General features: G+C 28.4%; 1 protein-coding gene and 1 long non-coding RNA gene across 2 annotated transcripts; one reads left to right on the top strand and one right to left on the bottom strand.

The window, feature by feature from the left end:
- Nucleotides 1–1,812: 1,812 nt before the first annotated feature.
- On the bottom strand, nt 1,813–12,613 carry LOC111636228 (transmembrane protease serine 9-like). Its single transcript, XM_023381443.1, has 12 exons — nt 12,528–12,613; nt 12,254–12,342; nt 12,094–12,182; nt 11,766–12,013; nt 11,456–11,613; nt 11,230–11,379; nt 3,702–3,759; nt 3,325–3,413; nt 3,153–3,241; nt 2,827–3,086; nt 2,493–2,653; nt 1,813–2,419 (listed from the first exon to the last, which is right to left on the bottom strand). Exons 1-12 carry the CDS (start codon nt 12,598–12,600, stop codon nt 2,255–2,257), a joined length of 1,629 nt encoding a protein of 542 aa, XP_023237211.1. The 5' UTR covers nt 12,601–12,613; the 3' UTR covers nt 1,813–2,254.
- LOC111636433 lies at nt 3,753–10,109 on the top strand. Its single transcript, XR_002758534.1, has 3 exons — nt 3,753–3,835; nt 9,103–9,358; nt 9,443–10,109. It is a non-coding gene; the product is annotated as an uncharacterized LOC111636433 (long non-coding RNA).
- Nucleotides 12,614–15,350: the final 2,737 nt, after the last annotated feature.

The following is a 15,350-nucleotide window of genomic DNA, read 5'->3' as shown; positions in this document are numbered from 1 at the left end:
TTTTACGTGTATAAAATTTATATACATGAAAAATAGAATTTTTATTATAAATTTGCATATTTTAAAATTTATCCATTATAATTTCGTGAATAGAATAAAATAATTATTCAGAATAATCATATCTTCCGTTCTACTTCAATAGATAATATAATTTGTCCTCAATATGCCGATAACCAATCTACAAAACATTGGATTTTTTTTATTAAAAAATAAATTTAAAATAAAAAAAAAGATTAAAAAAATAATCGAAAGAGAATTTTCGATTTTATCATATTTTATTTTTTTGGAATTTCTATAAGATTTGTATTATATTCAAATGCTGATATTCTGTCTTTTTGTCAATAAACTCTTTTATTTCTTTGTTTATTTTATCAATAAATCGATTTTGCATTATATTGTCATATATTTAAATTTTTAATATTAATATTTATTAAGAATATCACATAAGATTTCAGTTATTTATTCTTAAAAGTAAAGAATAATTCTGATTTACATTATGTTCCAACGTAATATAAATCTTCTACGCAGATTCTATAGACAATTATCTATATTTATATTTTCGGTGAGTGAAAACTGATAATTTTTATTATTAAATAACATTTTTTAAATTGTTTCTAAGGGTTTTATTAATTTTTAATATTAATTAAACTAAAGCTATTAATTTAAATAGGTTGTTAATTGCGATTAATTTTTAAAAAAATTCTTTTTAATTAATGCACTTTTTTAAATTAATAAATTTCTTTTAAATAAGCCATTTTTATCCCGAATTTTTTAAGTTTTACAGCAATAAATATCGTAAAAATTTTGCAAAAGAAAAGTATTTTAAAAATGCAAACTTTAATTTTAATAACAACGATTTTTAATAATTAATTTTAATTACGTTGTTCGTAAAGTGCACAATTTAAAATATCTTAAAATATAAGTTTCAATTGTATTTTTTTTTAAATTTATTTCATTGTTAAAAAAATTAGAGAAATTAAATATTGAAATAATTAAATGATTGAATAAATTTTAATTTTAGTATCTTCAATTGTAAGATTTGTTTATTATTACAAATTCAGAATCTAAATCATATTAAATTGTTATTTATATTTTTTTAAAAAATAAAGATAAATAATTGGTAAAAAAAACAGTTTAAATGAATTTTTTTTGAACTAAAAGATACAATTTCATTAAATTAACGATAAAATTTAATTGATTTTACATATCGTTTTTCAAATAATTTAATTATAAATTTTCATTTTCATAACTCAATTAAAATTTGTAATTTTTTAATGCAATTAAAATGTTAAACATTTAAATGTGTTATTTTCAAAAATGAAATTAAATTTCTTTTTTCAATAATTTAAAATTTGTAGTTTTCAACAATGAAATCGGATTTTTAATTTAATTTACGAAAAAAAAACACAATTAAATTTCTCAAAAATGCAATTAAAGTTTTCAATTAAATTATTTCGATTATTTTTAATTTTTTATTTATTTAAACATTGATTATATTAAATCAGGAAAAGGGAAAAATGAATTTTAAATTATTTAAAATCGATTTTACTACCATCTGCCGAGTAAAAATTCAAATATTTTAAAACTATTATTATTATTATTTAATATAAAATTTTCAAATTAATTTTAAAGATTAATATAAAACATCTCGTTTAAAATGTATTAGTTAAATATATAATTTATGTTTAAATCATTTAAATTTTTTTGTTATTTATATATTTTATTTATTTAATAAATTTTATACAGTATTTTATTCCTTGTATCTACTCAAAGATAAATATTCCTAATTTTTAATGGAATTTTATTGTACAATCAGAAGTTTAAATAAAAATTAAATAAAAGTAATGAAACAATTATACTGAGACTTGGTGGTACATAATTCAACAAAATTAAAATTATAAAAATGTACAGAACTTTATAAATACAGTAAACACTCGATTTATCAGACCCCTGTTTAACGGACAAAACTTTTTTCCCTGAAGGAAATAACTGTACAAGAACCTTTTCTTTATTCTCCAGTAGAACACTAGTAGAACGTTAATATATTTTTTAAAAATATATTCGATTTAACGGACTCTCACTTTTCCAATTAGTCCGTTAAATCGAGGGTTTACTGTATACAGAAATTAGTATACATTTTATAACATATTCATATGTTACATCATTCGAATTCTTGTTAAATAACTACTAACATATGTATAAAAATTACCCGTAGTAAAATAACTATTTACATAATAAATAATAGTAATATAAGTTAAGAATTGTTCTTTATAGTTTCATCAATCCAAGATATGTAAGAACTAACACGAGTATATAAACCTGGTGTTTGTGGTCGAGCGCAACCGATACCAGAAGAAACGACCCCAATAAGAATGTGGCTATTGCCTTGCTTAATGTACTGGGGTCCGCCGGAATCACCCTAAAAATGAAAATAAAAAGACGAAATTAAAGAATTTACAGGTTTTTGTTTACGGGAAATGCATTAAATTTACCTGGCAGGCATCTTTCCCTCCTTCCTCATAACCGGCACATATCTGATTGTCTTCGACAATAACCCACTTTTTACCGTTGTTTCTAAACCACTGTTGGCACATTTCATTATTGACAATTGGTAACCGAACTAATTGTAATATCTCAGGATGATATGCACCACCTTAAATTAGAAACAACTATTATAAAAGCCGGATAATGAAAATACTACTTATATTCTTATGTATGATATATTTCAAGGTTTCATTCTGCATCTCATAATAATCATTAGATTGTTAAGAAAAAGTAATAAATAAGAAGGCTCACTATATAGAATAATAATTGTAAAAAACTAACCTTCTTCTAGTTTTCCCCATCCTGCAATGGTAGCAATTTTATCATTTAGAGAAACATTATTCCTATCCAAACAGATTGGCCACGTGTATTTATTATAAACGATATCGTTTTTAAGCTTCAACAAAGCGATGTCATTATTATAACGACGAGGATTTCTATAATTTGGATGCTTGTATATGCTTTCTATATCTAAATCGTTTCCTTGACCATTCATATACAAATTCCCAACACGAATGTAATAATTTCGAGGTTTGGACGTGCTGCAAAAATATAGATATAATGTATATTGTATCAATATTTGAATGGTTAATATTCAGTTGATTTACCTCATAAAACAATGAGCTGCGGTAAGAATCCATCTCTTTGCTATGATTGATCCCACACAACTGTAAATTCCACGAAGATATATGGATGCCTGAACAATTTTTTTTAATTCAATAAAAATCGGCTTAAAGTATAAACAATTCTGCTAAAATTAAAATTTCATAATCCACTTACAATCCAAGGAACTTCTCCTTCTTCAGCATTTCTACCTCCGACAATCTTTCCATTTCTTACAAACTGTCTTCCGCAGGGAGTTCCATTCTCTAAAACAATAAAAGTATAAATTTTTAAAACTTTTATTGTTATTTTTATTAATACTTAATATTTCTATAATAGAACTTGATATTACATTATATAAATTGACAAAAGACAACTTCGATAACTCATGTTATAGTATTACAAATATGGAATATTAGGCCTGTTTTGATGTATTGATAAAATTAATAATTAAAAAGTTTACAAGAAAACTTAAATAATAAAAAATTTACTGTAAAAATAATTTTTTATAAACTTTAGTAATGTCTAGAGTTTAAAATAAAACATGTACTTACCAAAATCAGCTTCTTGCATGGAATATTCGATTAGGAAAAAGACCGCGATGAGAAAGAACTGTAATACGTCGGCCATTTTTGTGTGGAGAACGTATCAAGATGAGATACCTTCGATTAAACAATGAAAAGTGAAGGTAATCGTTACTTATATATACGTTTCAAGTGCATAGGGAGGAACTATTAAGGTTCCGATTTAGGTTATTCCGCGGTTCGGACCTTGCAAAGGGTGGTTTCTGAAGCAGGTGCGACCCATTGACCCCGTTTAATCAATAAGAATGATAGAAGAATGTCAATAAAATGCCTCTATGTCCTTTACTTTCGACTAATGCAATACAGGATGGCATATCACCTTGTCGACAAAAACATCGCGCGACCTGATTTCGATGTCTTCATCATGTGGGTGTGATTTATGCCAATGTTTTGAAGCAATTCTCTGAACTTCTCAATAGCGCAATGATGTAATAAAATTTCAAGCGAATTTAACATTAAAATGTTCATTTATAAAATATAAAAATTCTATAAAAATAAATATATGAAAATATTTATTAGCTATTTCCTTCTATTAAAAATTCAAATTTTCAAATTTAAAAAATAGAGCGCCACCGTTTTTAAAAATTTTTTAACGAATTTTTTTACAAGAACTTTCCTTTTTCGTATTTATTTCTTATTAATTTTTAAAATATTTTATTATTTATTTTTAAAGATTATTTAACATTAATTATTATTATAAATAATTGTTTGGTTAAAAATATAATTCTTCGAAACGTAAATAACAACAACATAATATCATATACGCCTTGATTAATATTAATTTATATTTATTGTTTTAAAATATTATTTATACAAAAAATAAATATTAAGTTAATATATAATTAATCTAAGTTTTTGTAAAGATTTAATTAAAATATTTCGGAACTGTTTAATTCGATGCGGGACTATAAACATGGCTGCCTACACAAGATGGTAATGTCTACACGTGGTTACTTTTAATTTTAAAAATTAAATATAATTAGGTGTTGATTAAACGTTTTGTTATTAAATTATGTAATGGTACGACCGTCATTAACATCTGTCAATCAAATATTTACAATATTGCGTGCTCGAATCGTATCAAACAGTGAAATTTCCTGTTATTAATCATTATAAAAAAGGAATCTCGTGAATCGAAGCGGATTAAATGCGTCCTTGGCCTATATTTTTCCATTTAGTTTTCACGGTAAAGGTTTTCCACGCATAAACATTAATGGAAATGAGGGTTTCTATCAGATAAGTCGTCAATTACCTTTTATTTTTTCCTTTCTCTCTGTTATATCGAAACGATATTGATAAACGTTGAATTGTTATTATTTCCGCTTTTACGACACACGCTTTTTATGAAATATTGTTTATTCAAATACGTTTTCTAGAGTATTAAATAATCATAAATCATATTAAATAATTTTAGCCTATATTTAATGTTTCTGTTATAATATCCGTTTCCCTTGACCCGTATGTACAGTACTAGATGTTTGTATACTAACTTAATCGATTAAAATATTCGAAATATTAACAAAGATGTGGGTTTAGATCACATCAGGGCTAAAACAAATATATTATTATTTTGGTATCTCGTTTTTCAGTACAGGATTTATACTCAAGACTTGTTTATTTGCAGTTTCAGCTGTTCAGTAATGCTGTGTCGATAAACGATATATCAAACCGAAACCAATAAAGTAACGACTTTTATCGACAATGTTAAATATTAGTATTTATTGTCAACGATAAATATCAACATTTGTTGAAAATGATAAATAGGCCCTATCGATAATTTACTGGTAGATGATAAGCCCAGTATCGAATTGCAATTTTTGCTCCTTATTTTTGAACATTTTTACTGTACTTATTTGGGTGCAATGTATCTGCACATTACTCGAATAGGAAAACAATTTACTACAGTTTACCAGCTGTGTAATTGAGGATCTAAACGCAAGTTTAGTTCCTCAATTACACAGCTGATAAACTGTAGATAAGTTGATAAAATTTTGGGAGGTTGTTGCAGCTATCACAATAATCACAAACTTGTGTTTGTGTGATTATTGTGATAGCTGCAACAACCTCCCAAAATTTTTAACACTAGTGCAAGCTCCTGACATTTGGGAAAACAGTTATGTTCAAAAAACCCAGTGCTGTGGATATTCAAAGGATCTTTGGAATGTATATCTTAGGATCTTTCGTTATAAAATATAGAAGATTTTTAGTTAATGATGTAGAAAATACTTCATTGAGTTCAAAAAATGAAAGAATCAATATAAGAAGCAATTGATAAAAATATTTACGAATATTTAATGTGTATATATGGATGGTACAATACATGTAAGCCACTGAGGGATTTTATTTAATGAAATTGATGATTTTTTTAATATGACAAAAATATTACGAAACCTACTCTAAATTCTTTGTAGTTAGAATTTTTTAAAACATCAGAACAAAATATTTTGAATCAATTTTTCTCAGATTATCTTTGATGTTGATTTGCTTAAAAATGCTCTAATGTCAAAAAACGAGAGTGGTGAATCATTATTTATGTTAAAAACAAATTCATTTGATATATTGCTGTTTGTTTTTTATGTTTTACTATACATCGTGTTACCATCGATCAGTTGCATAGCCCGAAATAGTTTCAAATGAGACAAATAAATGCTTACATATGCATATAAAATTCTTCATTCTACAAAAAAAGAAAGAAAACTAAAGAATTAAATTAATTTTGAATACGTCGAATAATGTAATTCAAAATTAAAATTTAGCAGACTTTATCTGCTAGATTATAACTTAAAATTATCATATCACAAACGTTTTTAGTCGTGCCTCCTTAGAACTGTCTTAAATTAATATTCGCTTCCCTCTCCTCCAATATATAACAACAAAAATAATTTATTTTTATAAATAAAGAGCAAAATATATATACAGTATATCAAACAAATGCATCTATTTTTACCCAGTGAGTACATGAGACACGCTCCATAGTTTCTTTCTTTAGTTCCGAGCGTGGTGCGAACCCACGACCGAACTCCTAGTGTTCAGGGAACGGAATAGACTGAGGCCACTGGTGGGCCTCACTCTATTCACACTAATGCTTAGGAGAAATTAGCAACTGCTTAATTCTTGCAGCTGCTACTAATTTTTCCTAAGTTAAAAAAATTTTGTTTTTATTTAAATATAAAACAATATTTTCATTTCTACTTTCCATTCCACAAGAAAAAAAATACAAATTGTGTGGCAAAAATCTCCATACATAAGAAAAGCGCACCAAAATTACATAGGCACCAAATGATGGACATGTCGAATATATATACAAGTACTGTATATTCGATATGTCCATCGTTTCATGTTATTCATATGTCGAGAGGTTCTTCCCATTCATGTCGGAACGTAACAATTTGTTTAGTGATGGAGTGATAGGCCTCAATGATCCTCTTTTTTCATGTGATTAATGTCGGCAAGTTATTGCTGATAAACGGTGGCCTTTCAAGTATTCCTGGAAAAACATCTAACGATGTAAGGTCTGGGAATCGCGCGGGTCATTCAATCGACACGCAAGACCTATCTATAATATGAAAGTTGTTGATCCACCCAACGTCTAACAATTGTACTATCGATAGACGTTGGGTGGATCAACAACTTCCGTAATGAGGAAGAGCCTAAATTTTTGGAAGTACTGTGAGAAATCATTATCTTCATTAATGACTAACGGCCAGGGGCGTGTTTAGGTTTTTCGGGGAATGCGACGGACCGGCTGATGGCCATTCCAAAAGATGCATTCCAGCAGTGTTTCCAGCAATGGCAGGAACGCTGGGAGAAGTGTATATACTACCAAGGAGACTACTTTGAAGGGGATTAGGGTTTTGTACCTCAAAATCAATAAATATATTTTTGCCGAGCAAAGGTCCGATACGTTTTGAACAGCCCTCGTATACCTAAGTGTGCCAACTGTCTAAGGGAGAATAGAACCGTACATAACCACAATACCATGGACAAAACATGCCCAACATATCTTAGAGAACGAACCAAGTATCAAAACAGAACTGAATATGTCTACTAATTACTTTGCACCTGTATGCTTCAACTACTCATAGTTCTACCAGGAAATACGAACCTGTGCTCAGACATAAGTACTATACTGTGTCATAACTATAAAACTTTGCACATTTTCATAAAATTCTTGTCTTATTACATACCATTGAACTTTATTCTAGGTTTCTACTTTATGCATCGGTGTGTATCTTGTTCAATTTGATGTGAACCCTTTTTAAGAAATTGTGATGTGAGCATTGCTTTCCAGTAAGCAAGATGCTACTTCTGAATTTCTTATGTGTAACTCTAAACTCCTCTATGATATGAACCATAATGTTATTTGATATGTATTACTTATGGCAACTTGCTGTAAATGTATATAATTGTTCATAGTTTGTTAATTTTGTTTTTTTTATTATTAATTTCTTTTATCTTATATTTTTATTATTTACTGTTCAATCATTTGTGTTATAATCGCATACCTACGTATTTTCTGAATATTGTAATTTACTGAGTAGATACCGGTAATGCATATTGCGGGGCCGGTCTGTACACTTGTTATAAAGATAGTTTTTGAGGCTACATAAATTTGACATGAAAATATAGCAGAAAAAATAAAAAGGAGACATAGTTATGAAACCTTTTATTTTTATTAATTACTTTCAAGATATCTTCATGTAAACTACAAAACTAAATGGTATACAGATAATTCTAAAAAGAAATGTATTTATTTGTATCAATCGAATATTTTACACACTTTATTTTAATACAAAATAACTAAAATCATTTTAAAAACAGATAACAGATGGCCACACTTGTACGTTAATAACAAAAATAGGAAGCGACATATTGAAATAGTTCATGTTATTGACTTGTTTATCCGCATTTTTATTTAAACGCACTTATAAATGGAACTTTATCTAGAAAAAATATTTCAAGGATAAGCCCACTCGTTTAACTTCTTTATGTTATCTTTTGCTGCTACATATTCTTATTAAGTTGTGTAAATCCTAGAAAATATGTCTGTCATCATCTCTGCGATTGCGAAATTTTGTATTAAAAATATTTAAAATACTTGATTACAATAATTTATAATTAGTTAAAATTTGAATTAATTGGAAAATTTAATTATAAAACGAAGAAAATTAGAAACTGTATGCTTTGTAAATATTCTTGATTTATTTATTGTGCATTTTTTAAGGTTCTGCAATGATAAATTAGATTAATTTATGAATATGATTAATATGGTTGGCTGAATTTATTTAATTTGTGAGGGTTTAACAGTAAAATGCTTCTGTTACGGTAATAAATAAAAGTAACGTTATTTTTATTAACTGTTTTTTTTTAGATCTGATAATAAAACTCAAGTTATAAAGAGAGATCATCCAATATATTGTGGGAAATGGCATACAATAAACGCTTAAAAGAACTATGCATCTGAAGTTTTCTTAAATCCACACATCTTATGCCATCAATGAAACCAGAAGCGTGGGACTAAAATGCATATTGTTATTTATCGTTAAAATAAGCAAATTAATTAAATGAGGATGGATTTATGTTTTCTTGACTCAATCCAGAATTTATAGGAAAATCATCTTCTACTGGTAATTCTTAATTTAAATATAGTGATTTAGTTTATCGTATTATATTTAAAATTAATGTATATGTATGTAATTTGCGCATTAAAGGAAGACCAGCGCCATATTTCGTCCAGTGTCTGAATTTTGAAATGAAAATTGTTTCGAATTCGAAACAGCATACTCAGGATAGAATTCTTGTCAAATTTGGATACGATTTTCCAATAATCCTTTCTACAGAAAGCTCTGAACACTTGCTAATTAATTATGATTACCCTATATATATATATATAGCCTATATTGGGGATGTATCAGGAGGAAAGGTGATTCCTCATAACAAGAGAAGTAAAAAGTCCACGAGGTCTCGTGCCCTAAAATTAATGGTGTCAGACAAAATGCACAAACGTCACGCGATTCGTGAATACCTAGGTCTTCGGATCTAACTTTGCTGCACTACTATATATGTGCTGGATGAAAGGTGAGTTGTATCGAAAGAAGGTAGACTTCCGTGACCAACTTATTGACTGGATAAATATTACTGTCGCAGTTATCGAAAAATATAAGGACGGTCTTCAAAGAAGTAGCCTAAACTGTCTTCGTGACCACTTCGAGAACCTCTTTCATGTCACCATTCCATTCCGTCATGGCTAATCTTCAGGTGCAACAGACTGTAAGTGCAATCATAGCTGCTACATTAAAGCTTGATATGTCAAATTACGACAAAGTCATGTCGCTCTATCAGTAGTGGCTCATGGGGTCTACTTAAGAGATGACGTTTCAGGAGGGCGCGATCACGCAATCTTGAAAGAATCGATTTGATTTAGTTTAATGTTTTGATCGACTCTGGTTTTTGATTAATTTTAAGTTAGATTTAATGTTTTTATTAAAACTAAACGATTTATTACGTTTCGTCTTCTCGCCCTCCTTCGGCAGCACCTCAATATTATATGCTTCGAGCCGCCACTGCACTGTATATTTGTTAATAGTGTACTATATTAAAAAATCGCCATATATTCACATAGACCTTCTATTCTTCCCTCTCGAAGTATCTATCCTTCTTCTTGACACATCCTGTACTGTACATTGAATTTTACGCTTATTAATTTATTATAAAAAATATATATTCATTAACTATTTGCACCAATTTACTACGCTAATCCTGAATTTAAATCTGTTTACCTCTCAAAAACAGGGTTAAGCAAATTCAAAAATAATCTAGGAGTAAATACCACTTCCATCAGTTAAGCTAGATCATAATAATAATTTCCTTTGTTATTGCCGAAATTTATGTAATTCTTAAAGTAAAACGATAAAGCAGCAACATTTCCAGTTAATTTTGAGAATCAGCTTGATTCCAGACTTTATTTATCAAGTGTTATCGTTACTTCGTACGGACGGGCATTAATCACGAGTGTTATGAAATATAAAAATAAATCAGTCAAATGTTATTTAAATGCTAATTTAATGAAACTTTTATTAAAATGTCATTTGAATAAACCTACCAAATATTATAAATTTTCAAAATAATTAAGAGTTAAAAAGTTAAAATGAACGTCATATTCAATGGGAGGATAGCACGGGTATACTTAAAGATAACATAAGATTAACTATGGAAAAATTGTTAAATTAAATAATACATGTACAAAATAGCTCTTATGTGAAAATTTTGCTTAAACTATATAAATTTATACGTTTTATAAGATTAAAAAAAAAATACATTTGTAGGCCTATGTCTACAAATGAGAAATTTATGGTAGGCTTATATAGTGCAATTTAAAACTATTCATATACTGTGAATATTCAACTTGAATATTCTAGCTAAATAATTAGAAATATACGATAGACAATAACAAAATTATATTCTTGATTAAACAGACTTATTATTTTCAGTTCTGTTTATTTTCTTCAATCCAATCATTGAAAAAACTGACATTTGCATAAACTCCTGGTAAATTAGGTCGAGCACATCCAGCGCCAAAAGATACAACCCCATATTGGGAATCGACTCCATTATTATGTTTGATATAAAGAGGTCCTCCTGAATCACCCTGTAAATAAAAGCAAATAATATTTTAAAAATATAAAATATTTAAATTATATATAAAGTATTAGATCAATATTTACAAAACAGGCTCCTTTCCCTCCTTTTCTATCCCCTGCACATAAGTGACTCTCTTTGATTCCAACTGATACATTCATTTCATTGAACCATTGTTGGCATTCCTCGTTGCTGAGGATTGTTAAATTAGCAAGCTGTAACTTCTCTTTAAACAAAATAGCAGCTATAATAAAAAAAAACAGTAGAAATAATAAAATATGTAAGTATAAGTAGTATAGAATAATAATTTAAACGCATTATTTCAGAGGAATCTGTCGATATTTTCGGATAAATGGAAAGTTTATCCTGCATTTTGTATTTAAAACGTATACCAACATTCAAAAATAGTTCCGAATCCTGAAACGGTCGCAAGTGTGCCACTGTCTGCTTTTTTGGTACTTAATTGGATTGGCTGAATGTTATTATTTAACTCAATAGTTTCAGTTTTTAATAAAGCAATGTCATTAGTAAGGTTTTCATAATTTTCGTGAATTATTATTTTTTCTAAAGTTACATTAACACCGCCTATGCCATATCTATTAATAGTTCCAATTGTTAAATGGTAATCTTCAGGTTTTTTTGAGCTGAAAGAAATGCATATTTTAATAGCAACTACTGGACAATGAAGACATAATGCTATTAAAGAGACGTTAAGCTGACTTACTAGGCAAAGCAATGAGCAGCAGAAAGCGCCCAATTCACATCAATAATTGACGCCCCGCATACAAATTCGCCATGAAAGGAAAGCATTGCCTAGAATAATTTAACAAATGTTCATATAATTCCTATTTTAAAATCCTGTATTTTATAAGAATATATTATACCATCCAAGGGACTTCTCCTTCTTTAGCATCTTCGCCTCCTACAACCTTCTCGTCATTTAAAAATTGCAATCCGCACTTAGCTTCATTATCTAAACGTGCGAATTAAATTTCTTATATAACTTTTAAATATTTACATTAATTTATATAAACTAGGATTTTTATAAATCTAACATAAGGCTTATTAACGTATTGAATTCAAAGGTTAAGTCTAATATAAAATTATGCAGTAATAGTTAAATTATACGCAATTTTTTCAAAAATAAATATTTTTCACCATTACAAAGTTCTTGCGCGAGAATGTCAATCAGGAAAAATTGCATGAAGAGAAACCATAAGAATTTAATCATCGTTGAACGAAATATAACGTTTCCTGTAAAAGTAAACGTATATGGCTGGCTTTATATCCCATCTAAAACAATAAAACAGGAAGAATTATTTGAATTCACCCGCAGTTCTTAAGGTATTCATATCGAAGTCATTTTAATTTATGAACTGTATTTATTATAGTCAATAAAGAAGATGATTAATGGAACATTCTATGGAATAGTTTCAAGTTGTTAGAATAGAAAGTTGCCTCATGTGGTCCCTATTTTTAATTTCCTGAATCCAATGAGCCATATCTTTCTATCTAATTAAATTAATTAAATGCAGGATGGAGATACGTATCAATAGATCTTAAATCTTTTAACCACAAGGACACTTTTGCATTCAGAATAGTAAAATTTTTAATTTGACAATAAGTAATTCATCAAGTTATAATTACAAAAAAATTTCCATTAAAATTTTTATTAAAAATTTAATTAAATTCCATTTTTTAAAAATATAGATCTATAAATTCCCACTGTCGTTGGTCTGTCTGTCCTACCTTAATCTTAAGAATGAGTTACATATATAAAAGACAAGACAAGATACGGAAAGCGTAAGAATAGAAAGCCCTGGTTAATTATATAAAAGCTTCCGATGAAAACCGGAAGTCACGTTTATATTAATTCAAAAATTTCTGAAAGGTATTAGATAGATGACCGGCACGACTCTACTGTTAATGGAAAAGTATGATGTACAGGGGCAAGACACTACTGATTTGAAGTGGAGAACATATGTTTAGCCTGGCATTGTGACGATGTCATAATAAATAATTGCTTGCTTTGTCTTATTTTTTAAATTAAATAAATTAAAAATATGATTAAAATTGCAGCCTGGCATTGTTACAAAGTCACAATAAATAATTGCTCGTTTAAAATTCAAAGAAAATATTAAATTATCTGGTTAAACTTTAATCGAATAAAGTTTTTGATTTCTTAAAATTACTAAATTGTAATTTTTAAGAATCTTTCGATGGTAAGATTCATTCATCTTTCTTCATTTCTACAGATGATGATTGATGAATGATTTAATATAAGAAGAGAAAGTAATTAACNTATCTTTTTACCATAGGTTTTTATGGAAATTTGATTATTTCGTTCCGGAGACTCCAAAAATTAAAAAATATATGCTTTTTTACTATGTTTATTTATATGTAATAGTAAAAATACATATATATGCAGTCTTACATTTTTATTAGTTCATGTTATTATGGGGGTTAGAGAATCTGTCCAATCTCGATTGCTTTTCTCTTTTCTTTAGGATTTTTCGGAAGTAATTAATAGCATTGTAATTGTAGAGATCCTCAACCCCACTAACCTTATTCTAGTTTGGATGCCACTTCAAAAGAACTTTAGTAGCAGATGTCGATATTGGTCTTCTTTCGTCTTCCTCTTTTCCGAAAGAAAACATCTCGCTGAGTTTCTTGGTATTCTTCATTTGAGAGTTTTCGGAGTTTTTCTGTCGTCAGATCAGTTTCAGGTTCCGTTATGACTTCTAAAATGCTCTTTATTTCTCAAATGTGATTTTCATTACTTCATTAGCAGCTTGAGACTTCTTGATATATCTTTCTTAGCTAAGATTGTACCTACTGTAGACCTGTTTAAGCCATACAGCCTAGCAACATCAGACATCCTGTGCCCACTTTCTACCTTGGTTATTATCTCTCACTTGATTTCTACGGTGAGCACACTTCTTGACACTGCTCTTTTTAGGCTCCATAATATTATCAGTTTCTTTTTTAAATAAAAAGTTCAGAAAAGCACTTTCAAAATTCAGAGAACAGAAATCAACTAGCCCACAAAATTTATTTAAATGCAAGGCCAGATGAAATTCGAAATTTGGTATTAAAACGTTAACGAATATCCGATGGGACAGTTAAACTTTTACCTTTCGTAAATAAACCCCGACGCAAAACTTAACAAGTGCCCATCCGACAGTCTCGCGAGGACTATAAAAAAATATTTGTCAGAAAGGTAAACAAAAAGCTGGAATTACAAGGAAGAGTTTCAAAATTCGGAGGGATACTATCCGATCAGTATCGGGTTGAGCGTCGATGTCGACGTCTTCCGCGCTCCGAAAGATTTCGAATTGTTACCTGAAGACAAGGGAAAATCAATCGGTATTCGTTATTTTCCGTCGCTTCTTTTTTATGTTTGTTCAGTAAAGTGTTCGCTGTCCGATTTGCTCGCTATCCGAACTGTTCGTTAACCGATCACCCACTGTATTTTGTTTCTTTACATCAATTCGGTTTCTATTTTTCGCAATGTTCCATACGACAATCTTTATAAAAGTTTCCACGTGGATTTATCATTCACATGTCCTGTTTATCTGAATTTTTCAGCTCTTTAATGCAATCCAGAATTGTATGTGTACTTGTATGACATTTTATTTTGACAATAAAATGTATTTTCATTTAATTCTTGTGACACTTATTTATTTCCCTCCGTTTTTTCAACAACAGTCGTGGAAATTGGTGTTATATTTATATATATTTAATGCTATAATGTAAATTTTAATGTACATAAATCTCACATTCTTTGGTTACAAAATAAATTATTTTAATGAACTTTCGAAACAAGTATTAATGGTTCAAATATTATTGAATATCAATGAGAAATCACTAATAAAATTTCAGTCTACCTCACTAAAATATATTAATTAATTCCTTTAGGAATATTTGCAAACTATACGAGTATTGTACAGTACTATTGAATAAAATGATTAAATTAGAATA

This window comes from Centruroides sculpturatus, unplaced genomic scaffold, assembly GCF_000671375.1.
Source record: "Centruroides sculpturatus isolate CEXI.00-Female unplaced genomic scaffold, Cexi_2.0 scaffold158, whole genome shotgun sequence".
Taxonomy (NCBI): domain Eukaryota; kingdom Metazoa; phylum Arthropoda; class Arachnida; order Scorpiones; family Buthidae; genus Centruroides; species Centruroides sculpturatus.
Note: the sequence above shows the minus strand (reverse complement) of the source record. Positions and strands in the feature narration are given on the sequence as shown.

Coding starts and splice junctions, on each gene's coding strand:
- LOC111636228 (XM_023381443.1), bottom strand. CDS start 12,600: ATGATTAAATTCTTATGGTTTCTCTTCATGCAATTTTTCCTGATTGAC. Junction 3,414..3,701: donor CATGCAAGAAGCTGATTTTG/GTAAGTACATGT, acceptor TTATTGTTTTAG/AGAATGGAACTCCCTGCGGA. Junction 2,420..2,492: donor GAGGGAAAGATGCCTGCCAG/GTAAATTTAATG, acceptor TTTCATTTTTAG/GGTGATTCCGGCGGACCCCA.